The sequence below is a fragment of the Platichthys flesus genome, chromosome 18 (assembly GCF_949316205.1).
Source record: "Platichthys flesus chromosome 18, fPlaFle2.1, whole genome shotgun sequence".
NCBI lineage: Eukaryota > Metazoa > Chordata > Actinopteri > Pleuronectiformes > Pleuronectidae > Platichthys > Platichthys flesus.
Window position 1 is genome coordinate 17,760,431 of NC_084962.1, and position 18,450 is coordinate 17,778,880.

Below are 18,450 nucleotides of genomic sequence, written 5' to 3' on the forward strand. Positions count from 1 at the left end.
ACCCTTGAGGGAGAATTTGAATGGGTCATAACTACTTAAGCCCACTTATGTCCACAATATAAAGCCCTGTGAAGCAAAGTGTGATTTGTGAATGCGAGCTTTATACATATATAATGGGATTGGTTGATTTGTTTCTCTGAAATCACTGGATTTTGTAATTAACGATGAAAAGCATTCGGTAGACACCTTAGCTTTTGTCATGGTGCTTCCTTCAACCGGCTTCATAACTCTGGTTTGAGCGTCTGCCTTTGAAACAAAGATGAATGTGAGTCATTACAGCTCCAATAGAAACACAAACAAAGTTGACTGTGTGGCGTTTGTGCCTCGAAGCGTCCTCTTGTTCTGTCTCTTTGAATTTATCTAACTGTTCTTGCTTTTCACGTTTACTTTGCTGTTTAGTCATCGCAGGGTGTCAATCGATGGACACCTTCTTATCTCTGTGTGTGATGTGTAGATAAACCTGTCTGTAGCTCATGAAACACACCGATGCTTCACTGACTCAAAATCTATTCTACATTAGTGTCGGAAATATTTTAAAACTCTCAATTTACATCCTGTAGATATCGTCTTCAAATGGCACCTGTGAGTGACAGTCAGTATCAATATTTGTTTGTGAAACAGCCGGCCAGCCGCTCACATTGACTCCCGTTGTTGATTTTCTCGCTGCCTGTCATTTGTGAGAAGCTGAATCTTTCCCAAATGGTTGGATTTTATTTTCTTTGATTGCAGAATTACAGTCGAACAGTTTGGGCCAAAATTCGGAGTTAAGAGTGATTGTCTATTGTCTGAAATGTGTAATGCTCTGAGGTCAAGGACCTGATTTTAGCTTTTCATAAATGCTGTATATTGGTACAAGTACGAAGTTGGTGCAGTACAAAAATGTACAACAACAGAACATTTCTTTCTATATTTCCACCGAGGACGTTATGTTTTAAGATCCATTTATTCATCCCAAACACATGCACAGTCATGCACAACACACTCATGCAGGTAGGGAAATTGAATCTCTGCTGGTGCAGGACACACAGAGCAGTGAGCGACCATGTACGGCGCTCGGGGAGCAGATGTTGGGGGAGTAAGGTGCCTTGCTCAGGGGCACTAGACAGGGTAGGGAGACTCTTGGATTTTTGGACAGATCAATCCAGGTTCGTCTTTTGTTGTCTCTCCGTGGAGTCGAACCAGAGACGAACCAGAGACCTTCTCTGCCCATAGTCCAAGTTTCTGCCACTAGACCACCTCCTGTCCGCTTGTTTCTTTGTTCTCAGGATTAGATTAAAAACCACTGAACAGATTTCCACCAAACTTGTTGGAACACTTGCCCAGAAGTAGAAACCCATTACAATTCTGTATGGATTTAGATTATTTCCTTCAGTTTCTCTAACATTGCGAGATAGAACATTAGCCTTGGCGATGGTTTGCTCTCTGCGAGCATCCATCTAGTTTTAGTTGTGTACTGAAATGTGCCAGAGAATGTGGTGTTGTCGTTCTGCAGAAGCGGAGCCAAGTTCATTTTGTTGTGCTTGACGAATGTGTGTGTTTGTACCAGATAAGTGTTCAACTAAATTTGAATTTTTTTACATGCTGGGTTAAAAAGTGATTTGAATTTTTTTAATCAGAGACTGTGTCACCCCCGCAGAGCACTGACAACTTTCTAATTGCTCTGCTCGGTGCATATGTTCATATTTTGAGAATTTATAAGAAAAGTTGGTTCGCAGCATTTATTTATTTAATCTCGTGGAAGTACAGAGTTGGGTTGCAGCCTAAAAAATGTGGTAATTTTGGGACCTTTCCAGTTTCAGCTGACTGTTAAATCCACTATCTTGAGGTTTGAGACGGTTGTTTGGGCTAAACGAGCTGTTTGAAGACATGACTCTGAACTCTGGGAAGTTAATTAACAGATTAACTGATACTGAAAATAATTGCTAGAGTCCAAATTAAGGCCAGAGCACACCAGGGGTCTGAAGGGGTTGGGCACACATCCACTACAGTGGCTGTTTTGCCAGTGGAAATAACTCATAAAGTTCTCTTTGTGTTGCCACCGGGAGTGAGACCCTGTGCTGTGTTTGTGTAAGTGTGTCTTTACAGAGTGCAGGTGGCCGTGTGTGTGTTATCATGATTCACTCAGACAGTTATGAGCGTCCTCTGATGACTTTACCACCAGAACAGAGGAACTTGGGATTTCTGGAGGGGATAAATCAAGCGCTGTGGATATGTTGTTTGGATTTCTACTGCCGTGTCTTGTCACATTTCACTCGCTCATGTGTTCAAAGGATTGAAACGTTTGTGCATCCTGGCAGTTCAGTGCTTATTTAAGACGATCCACACGTCTTTATTTAGCCGGCAGTGGGTGCGTTGCTCTCCTCTTCCTGTGGCCTTTTGAGTGCCTCTTTGTAAAGACACAGAAAAACACTGGTAATACTTTGCCGGTGAGAAACGATCCTCGTGTTTCAGAAATGCACATGCACCCCATCGTATCGATCAGAGGTTTATCAAGGCAGCAAGTGTTACTGATGTATAAGCCACTCATTTAACACTTTGACCTCGTTTCTAGCAGCGCGTTGATCAATATTAGCTCTTTACTCATCTACCAAGCTTATGTAAAAGCCGAGGCTCCTCACATCCTTTTAATGATGAACCCAGATGTCCCAGCACTCTCGGACTGGTGCTCATTCCAGCCACAGGAACCAGTGTCAGGAGGATACATGTGAGGCTGAAGCTCTGTCCCGCTCTCACCTGATTAGTCAGATGTTTAGCCTCCCTGTCATGTCTCTGTTAGTGCGAGAGCTGGACGCTGGACGCTGTCAGACATTGTTTTATGAAAGTGGAGTTAATATTAGAGCCTGACTGATACAGAGTTCTGCTGCAGATGCTCTTAGTGGGAAACATTTCCAAATGCCAATTTATTTTTCCTGCTTTCAAAACATCTCAAAACTCTACCTGCTGGGCGAAGGTAATTGGCCGAGTTTAGCGTGACCAGAAAAAGAGTTAAAAACTTGGATTAAAGTTGAAATGTGTTTCATGGTCCGCCCACTCAGCCCCCTGTTGCACACAGTGGGGGGGGGTGTTTGGTGAGTCCTCTCGGCCAGTCAGTCCTGTTTTCCGTTTACTGTGTCACGCGCGTCAGTTTGTGCTGTGTCTAATTATGTCTTAATTTACTTGTCACTGCTGTCGTGTCAGGTTTGTTTAAATAGCCGGCGGATGCCCGACCCAAATCGGGAGTGAGCCTATACTCCTCTCTGTGGTTCTGATGCAGCAGACATGAAGACCAGACATCTCCAGGGGATGAAGATGCTGTTTTGGTTATTTATTTCATTATCAGTTTAGTAAGTTTAATGCAATAATGTTGTATTTTCATGCAGGTTGTAATGTTCAGTTTCTGTTTCGGAGAGGTGATTATTTATCTGCATGATCCTTTCAGAGGCTTTTGTCTGTTTTGCTGTTTATGGCCTTATACTGACACATCTACTAACTAATTAACTGAGTGTATGCGATTCAGCTCAACTATATAAACAAAAATAATTACTGAATAAAGACAACAACACATTACAACCTCTTCACTTCACATAGCAATTCAAGAAACTGCCGGGCTGTGGTGGCAACATGAATAATATGATTATAAATTCATATTTAATAGAGCCTGACCAATTTGTCGGTTCTGTGACAAAATTAGCTGCGTTTCACACTCTGTATCAGTTTGAGGATATACAATAAAACTTTGATTTTACAGAACAAGCGATGCAGAAAGGATGTGCACTGCTGTTTACATTTGAGGGTGAAATGCAGTGAAATATTCTTGTTCATTAGAGGTATGATTCAGTGAAACCACATCTTTCTATCTGACACTGCCGACCACAGCCGTCCCCTCGTTTCATAAAACTAAAAACCACATGAACAACAGCAGCTGCTGTTCACTGACAGCGTCTTGCACAGGGCCAATTATAGTGAACGTCAATATTAGATGTTTGAATCTGATTGATTAAATCCCAGACAGGAAGTGGGAGAGGTGCAGCCTCTTACCTCCAAACAAGCTGCACACGGGTAACACACATGCCTGATGAGGACGGGGCCTCGAGTGGGTTGGAGCTCTTCAGATATGACTCTGACACAAACACGGCGGCGCACAATCACCATTAAAAGTTAAGTGTAAATAGCTTCGCCCGTCTTTATTGTCTCGCCTGGTTTGCTTGGGATTTTAATTGCAATTAGCGCAGACAGTGATTTATCGACGCGTCGTGGGTTTCAGTGCTGTGGCGTGTTGGGCTAATTGGTTTGGCTAAAAAGGCGTGACAAGGAGCCCGCTGGAGGAACTGCAGGAAGAGCAACAGGCCCCTTCCCTGCCTCAATCCTTCCATCTGCCTTCAATCCCTCTCTCTCTTTTCTTTCCCTCTGCGTTTTTTCTTCCATTTTCCATCCTGCCCCCGCAGTTAGCGCCACCAAACACCTATCAGATGGGATTTGTCACGATAGTAATAACACTCAACTGCTCTTTAGTTCTCTATGAGGCCGGCTCCCCCTTATCAAGAGAGGATCCGCTTCGACAGCTGGTTTAAGAGAGAAGTCATCACTCACTGGTCACCATTACTCAACTGGGAAACGGAGGAGGAAGAGGTAGTGGGGAATGTGTGTTTTCGTCTTTCAGTCATTTAAAATATCAACATTTCACTGCAGGCGTTTCTGGAGACTGAGCAGACTGAGCCGCTCGCTGCTCCGGGGGAAGAGGGAGAAGCTCGGTCCACACCACAGAGTGTGTAGTGAGCTGTGTGTACTGAAGGTGTGGCCCAGTCAACAAGGGTGTGTGTCTGTGATGCTGGTGGAGTGTGTATCTATCTGCACCGCAACACACAGGGTAACAGCGTCATGCTGTGGAAAACGGGATGAGAGATGTTCAGGGTGGACACACACACAGGAACGCAACACAACACAACACTACATTATCTATATATATCTTATTTATTGTGTTTTGTAGAGCACAACTGATTTAGCACTTTGCCAATATCGACCGATGTGAGCCTTTCACAGACCTAACGATGTCAGTGTTTGTTTAAAATTTGCAACCTTTTAATTTAGAGAATAAATGATATTTAAATATTTATGTTTACACTTTTTCCCTTAATTCAAGTTCTATATTATTTGGTTGTGTTTTATCTTCAGTCATTTATAATAAAGTTTGTTTTTAAACTGTATAAATCAAACCTCAACTAAACCAGATGTGAAACCTGTGTGAAATTCACCTTGAGGGAAAATCATTTGTTTTCGTGTAATTGTCTGCAAGATTTGATGGAGAAGCTTTGGGTGAACTTTAAACAATGGAAATCAAAATTTAAATGTGTCAGGAATAAAAAGTAGAACCTCGTGAATAGAACTAGCGACGCCGACCCAGCGTGTCTTATCTCCGTCCTCACTCGGGGACGGAGCTGCCCGGTCTCTCAGGGCAGGACAGAGGATCGGGGGGGTGAAGATGAACAGCGGCGGGGCGAGAGCAGAGTGGAGTCGAGTGGAGCAGGAAAAGAGCAGAACGGGAACAGAGAGGCCGGCGAGAGCGCACAACACATCCCAGATATAAAGAGATGAGAGCGCGACTCAGCATCAGAGAGCCATAGATAGATCAGCTCAGCAAAGAGCCGCGTTTGTTAATAAAGGGTTCAGCCAGCAAGATGTCAAGAGACAGGATACCACATTATACAGAAGTTACACAATGCCAGCCGAGCCACTTAGCACGCAGCATGAGTAATACGCTGTTTATTCACTGTGGAAGCCAACGGCCACTGACGCACTTTAAACCACCGACTGATCTTAAATCAGTTGTGTACGACTGTACGCTCAAGTTCGGAGGCGGTTTTCATCAAAGTTACTTTAACTGAATTCCTGCACACGACAGGAAACGGTCCAGACGTACAATTTATTGTTTTTCTTAGATTTTCAGATTTTATGTCACTATAAATTGAATACTTGCAGTTTCCAACTAAATGTGGACAAAACAAGGGACATGGTAACTTTGTCTTGGGATCTGACTCAGTTTTGTTAATATTAGGAATAACCAAGACTAGAGTTTTATGACCTGATACATAGAATCAGCAAATACAAATGTAATTTAGGTTTTATATGTCACCATTAACCATAAACTTGAACCAAACCAAATGTACTTGAATTCATTATAGATGCATCCTTTCGTCAGAGGTTAATCTGATGATTCAAACATTTATGAATTGTGGGGAGAAAGGTTTCTATTTAAATATATATATATATATATACTAACAAATTGTGTGTCATGTCTAATTGGTTTGAAAGTATATTCTGATACCGACGCGTCTGTGAAAGCCTCATATTGGCAGATATTATCAGCCACTCAGTATATTGGTCGGGTCAGACAAAGATCAATAATTTCCTGTCAATCGACGAGTTGGAAATCTGCCAGTTGGAGAATTGGCTCGATCAGCATCGGCCGAGCCAAGGAATTCAGTCGCATGCACGGACACGGCTGAAGCACCAGTGTTTATGTGGCCGAGCGTCTTCTGCACAGATGGATTCAGATCCACACGAGAAGCCACATGGCCCCGTTCTCTGGAGATGTTCAAACAGCATCAGCCAAGAGCAGCCCGGGGATTTAAGTCTCAGACGTGTTTGGACGAGCGGGAACGAAGAGTCGCTGGTCCCCCCCCCCCCCCCACACTTCTCTCTCTTGCGCTCTCTCTCTCTCTCTCTCTCGTTCCGTCTTGTGGACGTTCGACAGACGCTTCCCTCATCCTCGCTGGCAGCCGTTGCCATGGTTGTGTCAGCGCCTCCGAACTACCTGGGATGGTATTTCCACGGACACGGATCAGGATGACACCCGGGCTCTGAGGTGCAGGAGGGAGGCAGTTCACAGGTGTCAGCAGTTCTGTGTGCTGGAGACCGACTGGAGGAGACAAGTGGAGGAGGATGAGGATGAGGATGAAGAGGAGGATTAGAGTCTGGGAAGATATTAACCAGAGAGGAGCAGGAGACGGAAACGGAGTGAAAACGAGAGGAGTGAGAGGCCGGGGTGTTTGACTGCAGCCACTTTTCAGGGGTAATTTCTCCCCGAGGCAGATTTCTCATTACCTGTAGACAGAGAGCCGTCAATTTTAGATAGTGTGCAACAAGGAAGAGAGAGGAGCCCAGGGGAAGTCACACACTGGATCCCGGAGCTGTTCCATTAACACCGGAATGCTCATTTTAACAAGTCCATGACATTATTAGACAGGTTTTCACGCTCTTCGTCACCGTTCACAAATTATCACCGAAAAGAGAAAGTGTCCAGGAAGAGCTGGAGTTTTGAAGCTGATACTGACGGAGACATTTGAGAATAATCAGAAATTCTATACAAAATCTCACCTTGGACTGTTAAAATATCCTTAAAAGTTTACAATTAGTTATGTATATATGTCAATAAAAACAATCCAGGTCGCATATGCATAAAAATACAGACTCGTGCCAGTTAGATGATATCTGCCAGAGTTTAATGAGTCATGTTTATCAGAACTTGGCCAGTTAATTGATTTTAAATTGGCCGATATGAGCCTTCCACGGACAGATCGGTATCAGACGATATTGGTTGTATTCATGTTTCCTCTACATTTCCTAACTTTGTCAAGGAGGTTATGTTTTAATGGAGTTTGTAAGTTATTAGCATAATACAAAACCATGCATGTTTAGGGGACTGATATTTATGAGTGTTGAATCTTCTGAGTTCCAGTCTGTTTTCTTTTTGTTTATAGTTATTTATGATCAACTGTAAAATATCAAGCTTCAATTAAAAACAAATTGGTCGTAAGAGTTTGATAACATCTTAGGAATCAATCAACGGTCACATTTTAAGATCCTGGCAACGTCAATCATTGTGGCTCTTTCTTTGCTTTATTGATTTTCAGAAGGATTGCTTATCAGTGTATATAAATGATGAAATATTGTACATTGTGATTTGAGCAGCACATGGTGGCAGCTGCTTTGGGTTTCGGCCTTGGCGTGTTTATCTGAAACGCTAATCTGCCGTCTGTGGATCACTTGTGTCCTTTCAGAGCCGGCCTCATGTTTCCTGGGCTTCATGAATGAAAGGTGCCGTTAGCAACTGATATGAGATCTGCTTACGATAGGAGCAGCTGTGAATTTACTTTGAGATTTGTTTCACCGATTTCCCCGTCTCGCCAAATCCTGGTTTTGTGTGTCGTGATCGTTTCCTGTGATGAGGAGACGGAGACAATCTCCCCGATAAGACTCCCGGCGTCCCGGCGTCCCGGCGTCCGCCCCCTCAGCCGTCACTTAAAGCTGACATGACCACTCCCCCCCCCCCCCCCCGTCTGTCCATTGTAACCTCCATAATGCCCCTATTCATAAATCATATTTCCTGTGCCTGTTTGACAGCAGGGACTCGACCTGCAGACAAATAGCCCTCCCGCAGCTTCTCCCTTTTGACCCCCCTCACTTCCCGTACAGCCAAGCAATCAAGGACAACTGCAGATGGTGTGGAGTGCCCTGTGTGAAAGGCCCAGTTCCTCCCATGTAATGATCAGGGCGGAGGAACAACGAGTGACTGCAGCTCGTCTGTCAGATCTCCCACTGACCGTCCATCTGTGTGTGGCAGACTGACCTGATGTGGGTCTCACTCCACCTATTAAACACGTCAGCACCCCCCCCCCCCCCCCCAATACACTGCTACACATGATTCACCTTCTTTATCTGAGATGGATTCTTTTTATTCCACCTAGTCTTGTTCTGAGCGTTTTTTCCTGGTAAACCTGGAGCAGAAAGAAGCTGCTTGAATTATTTTCACTATTAACTTTCATTAGTTTATCAGATTTTTGTCTTTGAGTTTGTTAAGAAAAGCTACAATCTCACTTTTGTTTAATTATTATTTATTGTTAAGAGATCTTTTGAAATACTAATTTTCAGTCGTTTAGTCGAGTTTGTTTGTTTAGAGCTGGACCAGTACATTGACCATATTGTGTGTCTGTCTCAGCTGGTCTCCATCATGTAGTTTGTCCACTAGAGGGCACTGACATGTGTATTTATCAACTGTTTGATGGTCAGATGGTGTAGCTATCAAACTCTAAAGACAAAGAAGGATAATTGAGTTTCGATATTTTCAAGTTTAACTATGTAACTATAAATAAATGTAAATGTATAGAACTTGAAATCGAAAAATATTTATTTACATTTATAAAATATTTACTAATATCGTGACCAAATTATAACATACAGGATTATGTACAAATTAAAGTGAAACCCAACAGTTCCCATATGTTTCTGTATATTCTTTATGACATTACTGACCTCTAGTAATATTAAGAAACTTTTCCACTTCTCAAATTATTCAAGCTGTTAAGTGGTGGAGAAACCCTCGTCCACACAGTGACCTGAGTGCTGCTTCACACCTCACTCTGCGTCCTTGTTGTGCGTTTGTTATGAACGTTGTGTTTTGATCCTTTCAGTCGTGGAACCCAACTTCTCCTCCGAGCAGTTTTCTCATCTGCTCAGCAAACAACCTGCCGACAGCTCCGAGGGAGCGTTGGCAGCTTCAGTCGTCACCTGTCGGCTGCTGTTTGTGCTCATTAACAAAACCACCTCGGTGTCTGTGCGGTTTCGAGAGCCCTCAGCTGGCTGATGTTGTGGAAGCAGAGTCACATGTCTGCTGTGCCTCAACTCTCTGATCCACAGTTTACACAAAGCTATCGACCAGAGAAACACGGGTTTAAGGCGGCGCCGCACGCGTTTAGGCCTCGTGAGCCGGATCAATGCCGCTCGGGCCGAGAGAAATGAATTGTGAAGAGGATCAGAGCTGTTTTGATTTGCTTGTGGCTCCTAACCGTCCTGCAGGAATCTGGCCACTGCAGAGAGAAGTCAAACTCTTTGTCTCTGTGTCTCTCTCAGGGGATTCCTTCACTCAATTCCGCCTTTTGGAGGAAAAAGACTGGGAGATGGACTCATTAACAGGCGGTCAGGTAAATCTATACTCTGCTCCATCTGAAGACCTGTGCATGGTTTCTTTGCCTCTCATTGATTTAACACACTTTATGAGATATGGATTCGTCAAGCAAATGATTCGTCTGGATTGAAATAGCGTGAAAGCAGAGAGCTAATGCAACGCTGTGAGCCGGGCCTCTGCTGGTCGGCTGGTTGTTGGATCCAAAGTGGATCAACGTGCAATTTTGTACAGACGTCTGTTAAAGTCAGAGGATGATCTCTAAAGACTTTATTCATCCTCTGAATTCTCTCAGCACTTCATGAGGTCATCTGCAAAGACATTTAAATAGCATCATTGCAAATGACAACAAGCTGGCATGGCTGAATTTGGCACATTTAAATAACTGAAGTTTATATGTTTACTACTCAGCATCGTGACTTTTTAAGAAAACAATACAGAACAAAAAAATGATGTGATGGTAAATGTTATTGTGAATTTCAAGACTCGTGTGTATCTTTGGATCTAAAGCAGTGAAACAAACACATTCAGATTATATAACGGTTTATGACCTCTGGCTATTTCTTGTTTTGTTCCTTATGTACAAGTACACACACACACACACACAGTGTAACTGCTGCTTTAAACATCTACACAACATTTAACATGTTACCTCAGGCTTTCACAAACACATTTTCACATTTTTCTTAAACCTAACGTTAGAATAAAGCTCATTTGGATTTAAGTAAGTGAAATTATCTCCATGCAGTTGTTTTGATTCCATGTTCCTGATGAAGTCCAGTGTTGAGTTTTACTGTTATGTGTGTGTTTGTGTGTGTTCTGTCGTCGTCTCTGCAGATGTCCTCAGAGTTTGTGGATCTTTCAGCTCTCGCTCACAGTCTTCAGCAGCTTCCTCTTCATCAGAGACTCAACCTGGAGGCTGAGCTGGTTCAGGTAGGATGTTAGACCGGGTCTCCTCCTGAGCTGAAGCTCCTTCACCCTATTCATCCTCTAGAACCTGAACGGTTCAGCTCTCCTGTACGGCTGCACATCAAGTTTGAGACAAACATTTGCAGAAATAAATCCTGAGTGGAGAATGAGACCTTTGTCCTTTTACATAAATTTCGGGCTGAACTTTGAAAATGAGAAAACTCGGGAGGTCAGTGTTCAGTGCAGCTGGTGACAGGTTATTTATATTCCTCCTCTGTCCAGGTTTAAAGAAAAGCTGCATGTAACTTTACTTCTGTTCTTAAACACAACTTTAATTAAAGAATATTATATTTTTATCCTTATCTGATGGATTAAATGTTTGGATGGTGCGGTTGCTACAAATATATATTATAACTACTCAAGTGCTTTGATAACATAGATAATACTTCATACAATGAATAGAAACTTTAGATCTTGGTAAATTCTAATTTGATATTCAGTGTTTCTTTTGTTCCTGATGTGTCAGGTGTTGACTCCAGTCGAGCTTCCCTCAATGAACCTCGCACCTAAACAGGAAACATCCAAAACCACCACGGTCACTCCAGCGTCCGCAGCTTTAAAAGCTCCCAGCACCAACCAGAAGGTTCCAGAGTCCAAAGACCCAGAGGACGATGGAGACGATGAGCTGGACGAGCTGCTCGGTTTAAAACCAGCGCCAGGGGACAAGTCTGTCGGTGCCACAGAGGAGGACAGTCCAGGACCAGAGGAAGGTGAGGCTCCTTGTGTCTGTGAATTTATAGAGGTGGCAGAAATAGAGCTGCAGGTGAATCGGTCCACAGGGGCGGGACTGGGACAATAATTCTGGCCGGAAATTTGACTCCTTTCCAGGGAACCGTTTTCACACAAAGCACCAGACCTCTAGTTTTATAGGATGACTATTTGTTGATGTAGCAGGGACCAGACTAGTAAACAGGTAACTCACCAACTTTGCCTTTAATTTCCCCAAGAATTCAAACTTATTTTGAAGATGAACGATGATATGACTTATCAATCGTCTTATCTCACCTTAATAAGAACATTTCAGAAAGCGTAATACTTTAAATGAACCAGAATCAGTCTTTGAATTTAACAACTTGAGTCAAACATCTTCTCTCGTTTTGATTCACAGCGTGTGAGGTGACGGAGGAGGCGACAGAGGAGAAGATGGAGGAGGTGAAAGTTGTCACACCTCCGAAGTCGTCCTCCGCCAAGCAGGAAATAACGGAGGAGGACCTGGAGGACTGGCTCGACAGCATGATCTCATGACCCCCCCCCCCCCCCCCCCTCACGGATCCGGACTTTGTAAAATCAACACTGAGCAGAAGTTCTCGTGCTAAAAGACGTTTCTCCATAATTCCCTCGTCTGGTTCCTGCGGCTGAATGAGACACTATATGTTCGGAGGCGGTACAGAACGTCTCGAGCGTGTCACCGTGATCCCGCCGCACTTCATGCTTCCTGGAAAGAATTCTCTGTTCCTTGTGAGATTGTGAAAGTTTCACACCACAGGAGAGACGGGATCCCCGCCGCCGGAGGGGCGGACACAGAACAGGTCACGGACAACACGTCTGGTTTATTGCGTCAATTGATTTATTAGGATTCATTTTTCTCCCCCTCGTTAAAAGAAATGCAGCTTACCAAAGCGTCTACATACATACAAATGGCCACACAATAGCAGTCAACCATCTTGTCGTCAATAAATCCCTGAACAAGGTTTTGTTTTCTCCGTTTTCCTCTTGTTGTGGGGTTCTTCTACTGTGGAAAGAAGTGCAGGCAGGCAGGACGCCACAGCTTAGGAACCAAACTAAGCAACATGTACACAAAGGGTCATCTAGATTTTATACAACAAATGTTTCTGGGTTTTTATCTTTTTTAAGTAAAAGCCACAAAACTACCACGAGCAAAAATCTGCTTTGTAACTAAGAGCGCCGCTTGTGTCAGGAGGGAAGAAAAATTCTGTTTTTCCTCTAGATTTTTTTTTTGGTGCATAGTTTTGTGTTAAGGCACGTCGGCTCGTGATGAATCACCTAACGTGAAGTCGCCTCTGCTCCCGGAGGAACCGGGTTCATCTGGTCCTCAGACGGACGTGAACCAGGAGGTGAAAGGCAGATCGCTCGTTTCATCTGGATCAATAGCAGCAGCAGCAGAACACGTCCACTCAGGTGGTTCGAGAAGTGACTCTGACGTCCGGGCGTCAATCTAGAAAATCGTCATATTCAGACATTCAGTCGTCATGCTGTGACCCCTCCACGTGTTTCAAACCACACAGCAGCTGGTGCCGCAGGTCGGGGGTGGATTAGGTGTGAAGGCAATGTGAGTCAGAATCAAGAGATGACTTTGCATAAAAGAGCTATCGTAGCAGGTGACAGAAAAAAGGACTCGGATGCACAGATGTCCACTCGCTCCTTAGAATTCGTATTATTTTGTTTTTAAAGGTTTTAAATTGAAAATGATTCATGTTTTTCTTTCCGACACCATGGCAGCAGAGAGAGAGTGTTCAGGTTCTGTTAACAGGGTGAGGTCGATTTCATTGTCTCTTTCAGGTGGAAGGAAAGTAGAGGTGGGTGGGGTTGGGTTGGGGGGGGCGGGGCGTCGTCGCCCACCTCGCTAACCCAACTGGTCCTCGTACTGTTTGCGGAAGCAGTCTCCAGTCGGGAAGAAGTCCCAGCATCTCTCCTGGTACATCTTCCACACAAAGGACTCCTGCAGCAGGGAGAGGGCGGAGCATCGTCACATGGGAAAGGGTTAGAATACAGAATAAACATGGGAGAGAAGAAGTTACATTTAACGTAAGAAGATATTTCCTTAATTCCAGTTCTATATATCTGCTTTGACTTATACACTTGATCCGAGAGGTTGTAGTTTGGATGAAGTGAGCCTGTGATGAGCTGCAGCTTTTCGGATTAAGATAAATATTAAATGATGATTATTGTTATGTTTTTTGTCTGAATAATGAAAGAGGATTTTAAAAACATAGTTAAAAGACACGATGTTGATCCAAAGGCGTAAAAACATCTCAAGTAAACTTCCCTTCCTTCTGCGATCGGTGACATAAGAAGAGAAGCTTCACATCAAATAAAAATACAACTTGAATCTCAGGTGCAGGACAATAACAAGTTGAATATCAAAAAGCGAGCGTGTAAACCCACGCACACTCCTTCCTCCGGCTGAACTCAACTTATGCAACATATGAAGTGGGTAGAGCAGCTTTTGTCTTTCTGTTCTCGAGCCTGATCACAGGAGAGGATTCTAACAACGAGCTGTGGTCACGTACCTGACCCGTGTGTTCAGTCTCGTCCTTGTTGATCAGGTACATCAGGAAGAACCTGTCGGACGGGACCGGGAAGACACCAGTGTGAATCAGGGACAACTTTCAGAGTGAGGGGTAGTGTAGTTGTGTGTGTCGCTGCACTCACAGGTAGTTGGCCAGGTTGTGCTCTTGTAAGGTGTGAGTCTCGAACCCGTGAGGCGTCCGGTCAAAGTAGTCGTTCCCGATGCCACAGATGAAGCATTTGGTCTGAGAGGAGAAACGGAGGTTAAACAATAATCTGAACACGTCCATCGAGGAGGAGAAACGTTTTCATTACTGTTGATTTGTTTGTCAGGAGAATTGAACTCTGTGAGCAGACGAACTGGAAGCTGATGGGATCTCACAGGACTGAGGTTGATACCAGTGTCTGAACTGGACCTTTGTGATAACGTGGGGCACAGGGGCAGTGACCCATTACAATTTGGATCTGGATAAACAAGGAGTTATCTGATCCGTCTCAGATTCATTATTCATTCTCTAGCAGGGACGATGAGCCCAAACCTGCAGCCAGAGACTTAAAGAGCTGTTTTCAGAGCAGCAGATGGTGAGACACCCCCTCCCCCCCACGGAGCCCTGATCGCTACATCACACACTCTGAGACTAAATCCACAGAAGCACAGTGTGCGACTGTCCCACAGAGAGCTGGCTCTGTCTGAGGAGACAAACAAACGTTCTATCATTGGTTTTCTTGGTGTGTGTGTTCTCTGTGCTTCTAAAGAAGATAACTCAAATATAAACTACTCTTTGAAATAGTTATATAATATATTATTTACTCTACTTCTAGAGCCTCAAACTTTTGGACAAGACAGTATTTAAGTTATCAGATCGCTTCCTAGACGTTCTAACGGTCGTCTGGTGGTGAAACAGGTCTGTGCATCAGCAGGACTCATGAACTCCATCTCACCTCCATGTCCTCCTTCACCTGCTCCTGCTGATCTCTCAGCTCCCCGAAGGCATCGATGATCAAACCTGAAGGAGGGAGGGAACCGTCAGATCCGTGTTTTTATCTCACACTGTGACACAACTCCTCTTCCACCTCACGGCCCTGTGCTGCAGCCGGACGGGGTGAAGAAGAAGTGAGGGGGTCGTACCTTGAATGATGGCGAGCAGGATGACGATGACGAAGAAGAAGAAGGTGATGTCGAACAGGATGCGGTAGAGCTCGTAGGCGTCTCCGGCCGGGTCCTCCAGCTCGTCTCCGATCCCACCGCCCGCTCGCACCCCCACGTACATGTGGAACAAGTAGCACTGAAGAGACAGATGAGGGAAAGTTACTCGGATTACGGCGCCGGTAGCATTTCCAGTCTTTTCTGCTGTAGGTGCTTGAAAGTTCAGGAGTAACGTTTACGTCATAACAACATTGATGCTTCAATTCACAATGTTTTCAAGCTTAAGTGATCGGTGGAGCCGCTGTGTCTCATTCTCTGGAAACCAAGGATGGGAAAATAAAAGACTACTTCACCAATCATCTGTTAGAAAACTTTATAAAGTGTGAAGGCTTTAAAAAGAAAAATGACTTAAAAGAAACTGAACTTGAATCTGAGAAGCGGTTCATAGATCGAGAACATAACATTGACTGGTTTGACTGTAGCCCCCCCCCCCTCCTGAAAAGGTCGAACATTCAACGTGACGGCCTCAGGAATCTTTTTCAGAGCCGATCATGTGTCCTTGTCGACAGCTGCAACCTCCACAGGCTTTTTTCTATTCCACAGAAAATAAAGTATTTTCAATTTTCTCCTAGTTTATCACCTCCACAAAAGGAAGTTATGTTTTTCACCCCCTGCTCCCTTTTTGTACGATCAACAACTGTTTGGATTTCCACAAAACTCCGTGGGAGGAGGAGAAAGAGCTCATTCAAATTTTGGGGCAGATTCAGGAAATGACATACTCAGGACGCTGGGACCTTTTGAAATGTGGTGAAGCTTGATTCAATTTAAAACGACTGACAGGCTTTGGTGGAGGGTTTTACATGGTCTTAAAAAGCCTTAAATTTAAGAATAGGAACATTTAAATCTGTTAAAATACGGTTAATTAGGTCTTAATTATGTTCAAATTAATCAAACAACTTCCTTCAAGCTTTAAAATGAATCTCACTCATGAGATTCACTTCTCGGTTACTTCACCTTCGATAACGAGGATTCTGATCTTCTCCCAACTTGACCTCAGCCTCACATTTCATTCCTCCTCTTGAATTGAACTCCCTCTAGAAGCCCTGGTATGCTCTCCTCTAGTTAATGGAGCACGTTTCACAGACCATCAGATAATAGATGAATAGAATACCGTCATCATGTCGTCACACTTCATGTCGGGCTCGTCCTCGTCCTCGCTCTTGTTGTAGAACTTCCTGAAGAAGTTGAAGGCCACCACGGTGTAGAGATAGACGACCACAGCCAGCAGACCCACAGTCAGCACCAGCTGGGAGAGGGACAGAGGGAGGACATTAAAATCTGACAGGGATCACAGGTTTCTCACTGCAGCCTAAAAAAAACGTCTATGAAACCTCATCTAAATCCACTAGATCCTGGTTTATATTTGGACCCACATGAAATTACACCCTTATACATAACAGTCCCCTAAATGTGCCTGATCTGTTTCATCAGGATCCACAAATGATTCTTAGTGGAATCAATGAAAATGTTCCTGGATTCATTTCATGGTTTATGGGTTCTTCACTGATCATCAACACAACAGAAGTTTCATGGTCATTTGTTTGGTAGTTTTTAGTCTAATCCTGCAAACTCATAAATATACAAACCGATGAAAACCTCCTTGGCAGAGAAAATAACAAGACTTGAGAATTACTCAGTTCCTCAAGTGATCAAATCAATTAGTGACAAACGCCTGAGGTCACTTTCCTGATCTGATAAATACCAGTTTTGTGTTGAATGATGAATGTGAGACAAACAAACTTCATAACTTTTCACCTCACCACTCTTTCTCCTGCTCATCTCCTCTATTTAATACCCCCCCTCCTCCTCCTCTCATACTGAGAAACATGTCATTTGACCTTTTCCTTATTCCCAGTGAGACAGACCCTCTTCCATCGATGTGGTTTCTTTTTCTCCTGAACTGGATTAAATACGTGTGCGTCTTCGCAGGGAAAGTGTTTCACGAACATGATCAAGGCTCCTTCAGCTGAACAGAGGATTTAGTCATTAGTATTCAGTGACTCCCGAGACCTTCAGGAAATCAAACTCACATCAGCGCAGGACATCTCCGCCGCCCCGGTCTCCGCTCGGCAGTTTGCGTCTTTGTTATTCTGAATTTTTGAAATATGCACAGAGCCTCAGAGAGGATTGTCTGAACCTCTTTTGTCTGAAGAATCTGAAGAGACGAACTCGAAGAACTTTCCAAGGACGTCACCTGTTCCAGATGTTTGGATTTCAAACTCTGTGTTTAATTAGTACTATTAAATAAAAGAGAATAAGAGAAGAGCAGAAAGAATGAGGACGCTGTTTTATCTCCTTTTGCTTTTTGAGAATAAAGTCGATAATGAAATCCAGTCAGAGGTGTCTCATCTTTCTAAGCAGATGCAGCTTTCAGCACAATGTGTTTGTTTTATCTGCTTAATGTGCTAAAAGATTTGTATTAATACTAAAACTGATTCTGTATAAAATAATTAAACCCCTTCAGGCATTTTGACAAAGATTATATTTATTATTAAAGGTTAGATTTTCATTTGAGAGTTCGACTTTATTCACAATATGCAAAAAAGAAAAGCCTCTTATTTAGTTTGAACTTATTATGCTTGGCCCTAGTACTCCAAGTATAAATGTGCATACTATTATACTACTATTGCAATAGTGTTTAATACCATTATTCTGTGACAATTAAATAGTAGTTTCCTTCTGAGTTGAGTGCTTTAAACTAGTTTTTTTGCTTCTATGATTTCACATCTGCAGCTACAGCCAGAAGCAAACAAACAAGACGTTTCATTTGAGACACAAAATAAGTTTCTCACAACAAACTGTGTGTGACTCTCTCCAGACTCCACTGGTCGACAAAACTCCCTGAAGAATAAAAATGTAAAATCCAGTCGCTGTGATGTTTCATTTGTATTTAAATGTTTTTCTCATGACTGATTATTGGATTAGCGTTTATTTTCCAGGCTCATTTGTTGATTTGATTATGCTGGAGCTCAGTATGAATCATGACGCTGGTTGTTTATCCGTCACTGAGCAGACGGAGAAGCAGATTATTAATAGTAAAGAAGTGTCTGACTGTGAAATGAAACCTAAACTTGTAAAAGTTCAGATT

At 43.4% G+C, this 18,450-nt stretch overlaps 2 protein-coding genes across 8 annotated transcripts in view; one reads left to right on the forward strand and one right to left on the reverse strand.

Moving 5' to 3' along the window:
- Window positions 1–12,597, forward strand: part of aven (apoptosis, caspase activation inhibitor) — a 24,924-nt gene extending 12,327 nt beyond the window's left edge. Inside the window, exons 3-6 of the mRNA XM_062411383.1 lie at window positions 9,886–9,956; window positions 10,775–10,870; window positions 11,373–11,616; window positions 12,015–12,597. Coding sequence (XP_062267367.1) covers window positions 9,886–9,956; window positions 10,775–10,870; window positions 11,373–11,616; window positions 12,015–12,151 — 548 coding nt within the window. The 3' untranslated portion in view covers window positions 12,152–12,597. The remainder of the gene's footprint in view (window positions 1–9,885; window positions 9,957–10,774; window positions 10,871–11,372; window positions 11,617–12,014) is intronic.
- The window catches only part of ryr3 (ryanodine receptor 3), a 63,942-nt gene continuing 57,942 nt past the window's right edge, over window positions 12,451–18,450 (reverse strand). For all 7 annotated transcript variants that reach the window (XM_062411357.1, XM_062411352.1, XM_062411358.1 and 4 more), the window contains 6 exons: window positions 16,474–16,608; window positions 15,285–15,441; window positions 15,098–15,162; window positions 14,300–14,400; window positions 14,158–14,209; window positions 12,451–13,586 (listed from right to left, as the gene is read on the reverse strand). In XM_062411357.1, the coding sequence (XP_062267341.1) occupies window positions 13,491–13,586; window positions 14,158–14,209; window positions 14,300–14,400; window positions 15,098–15,162; window positions 15,285–15,441; window positions 16,474–16,608 (606 nt within the window). In that variant the 3' untranslated portion in view covers window positions 12,451–13,490. The remainder of the gene's footprint in view (window positions 13,587–14,157; window positions 14,210–14,299; window positions 14,401–15,097; window positions 15,163–15,284; window positions 15,442–16,473; window positions 16,609–18,450) is intronic.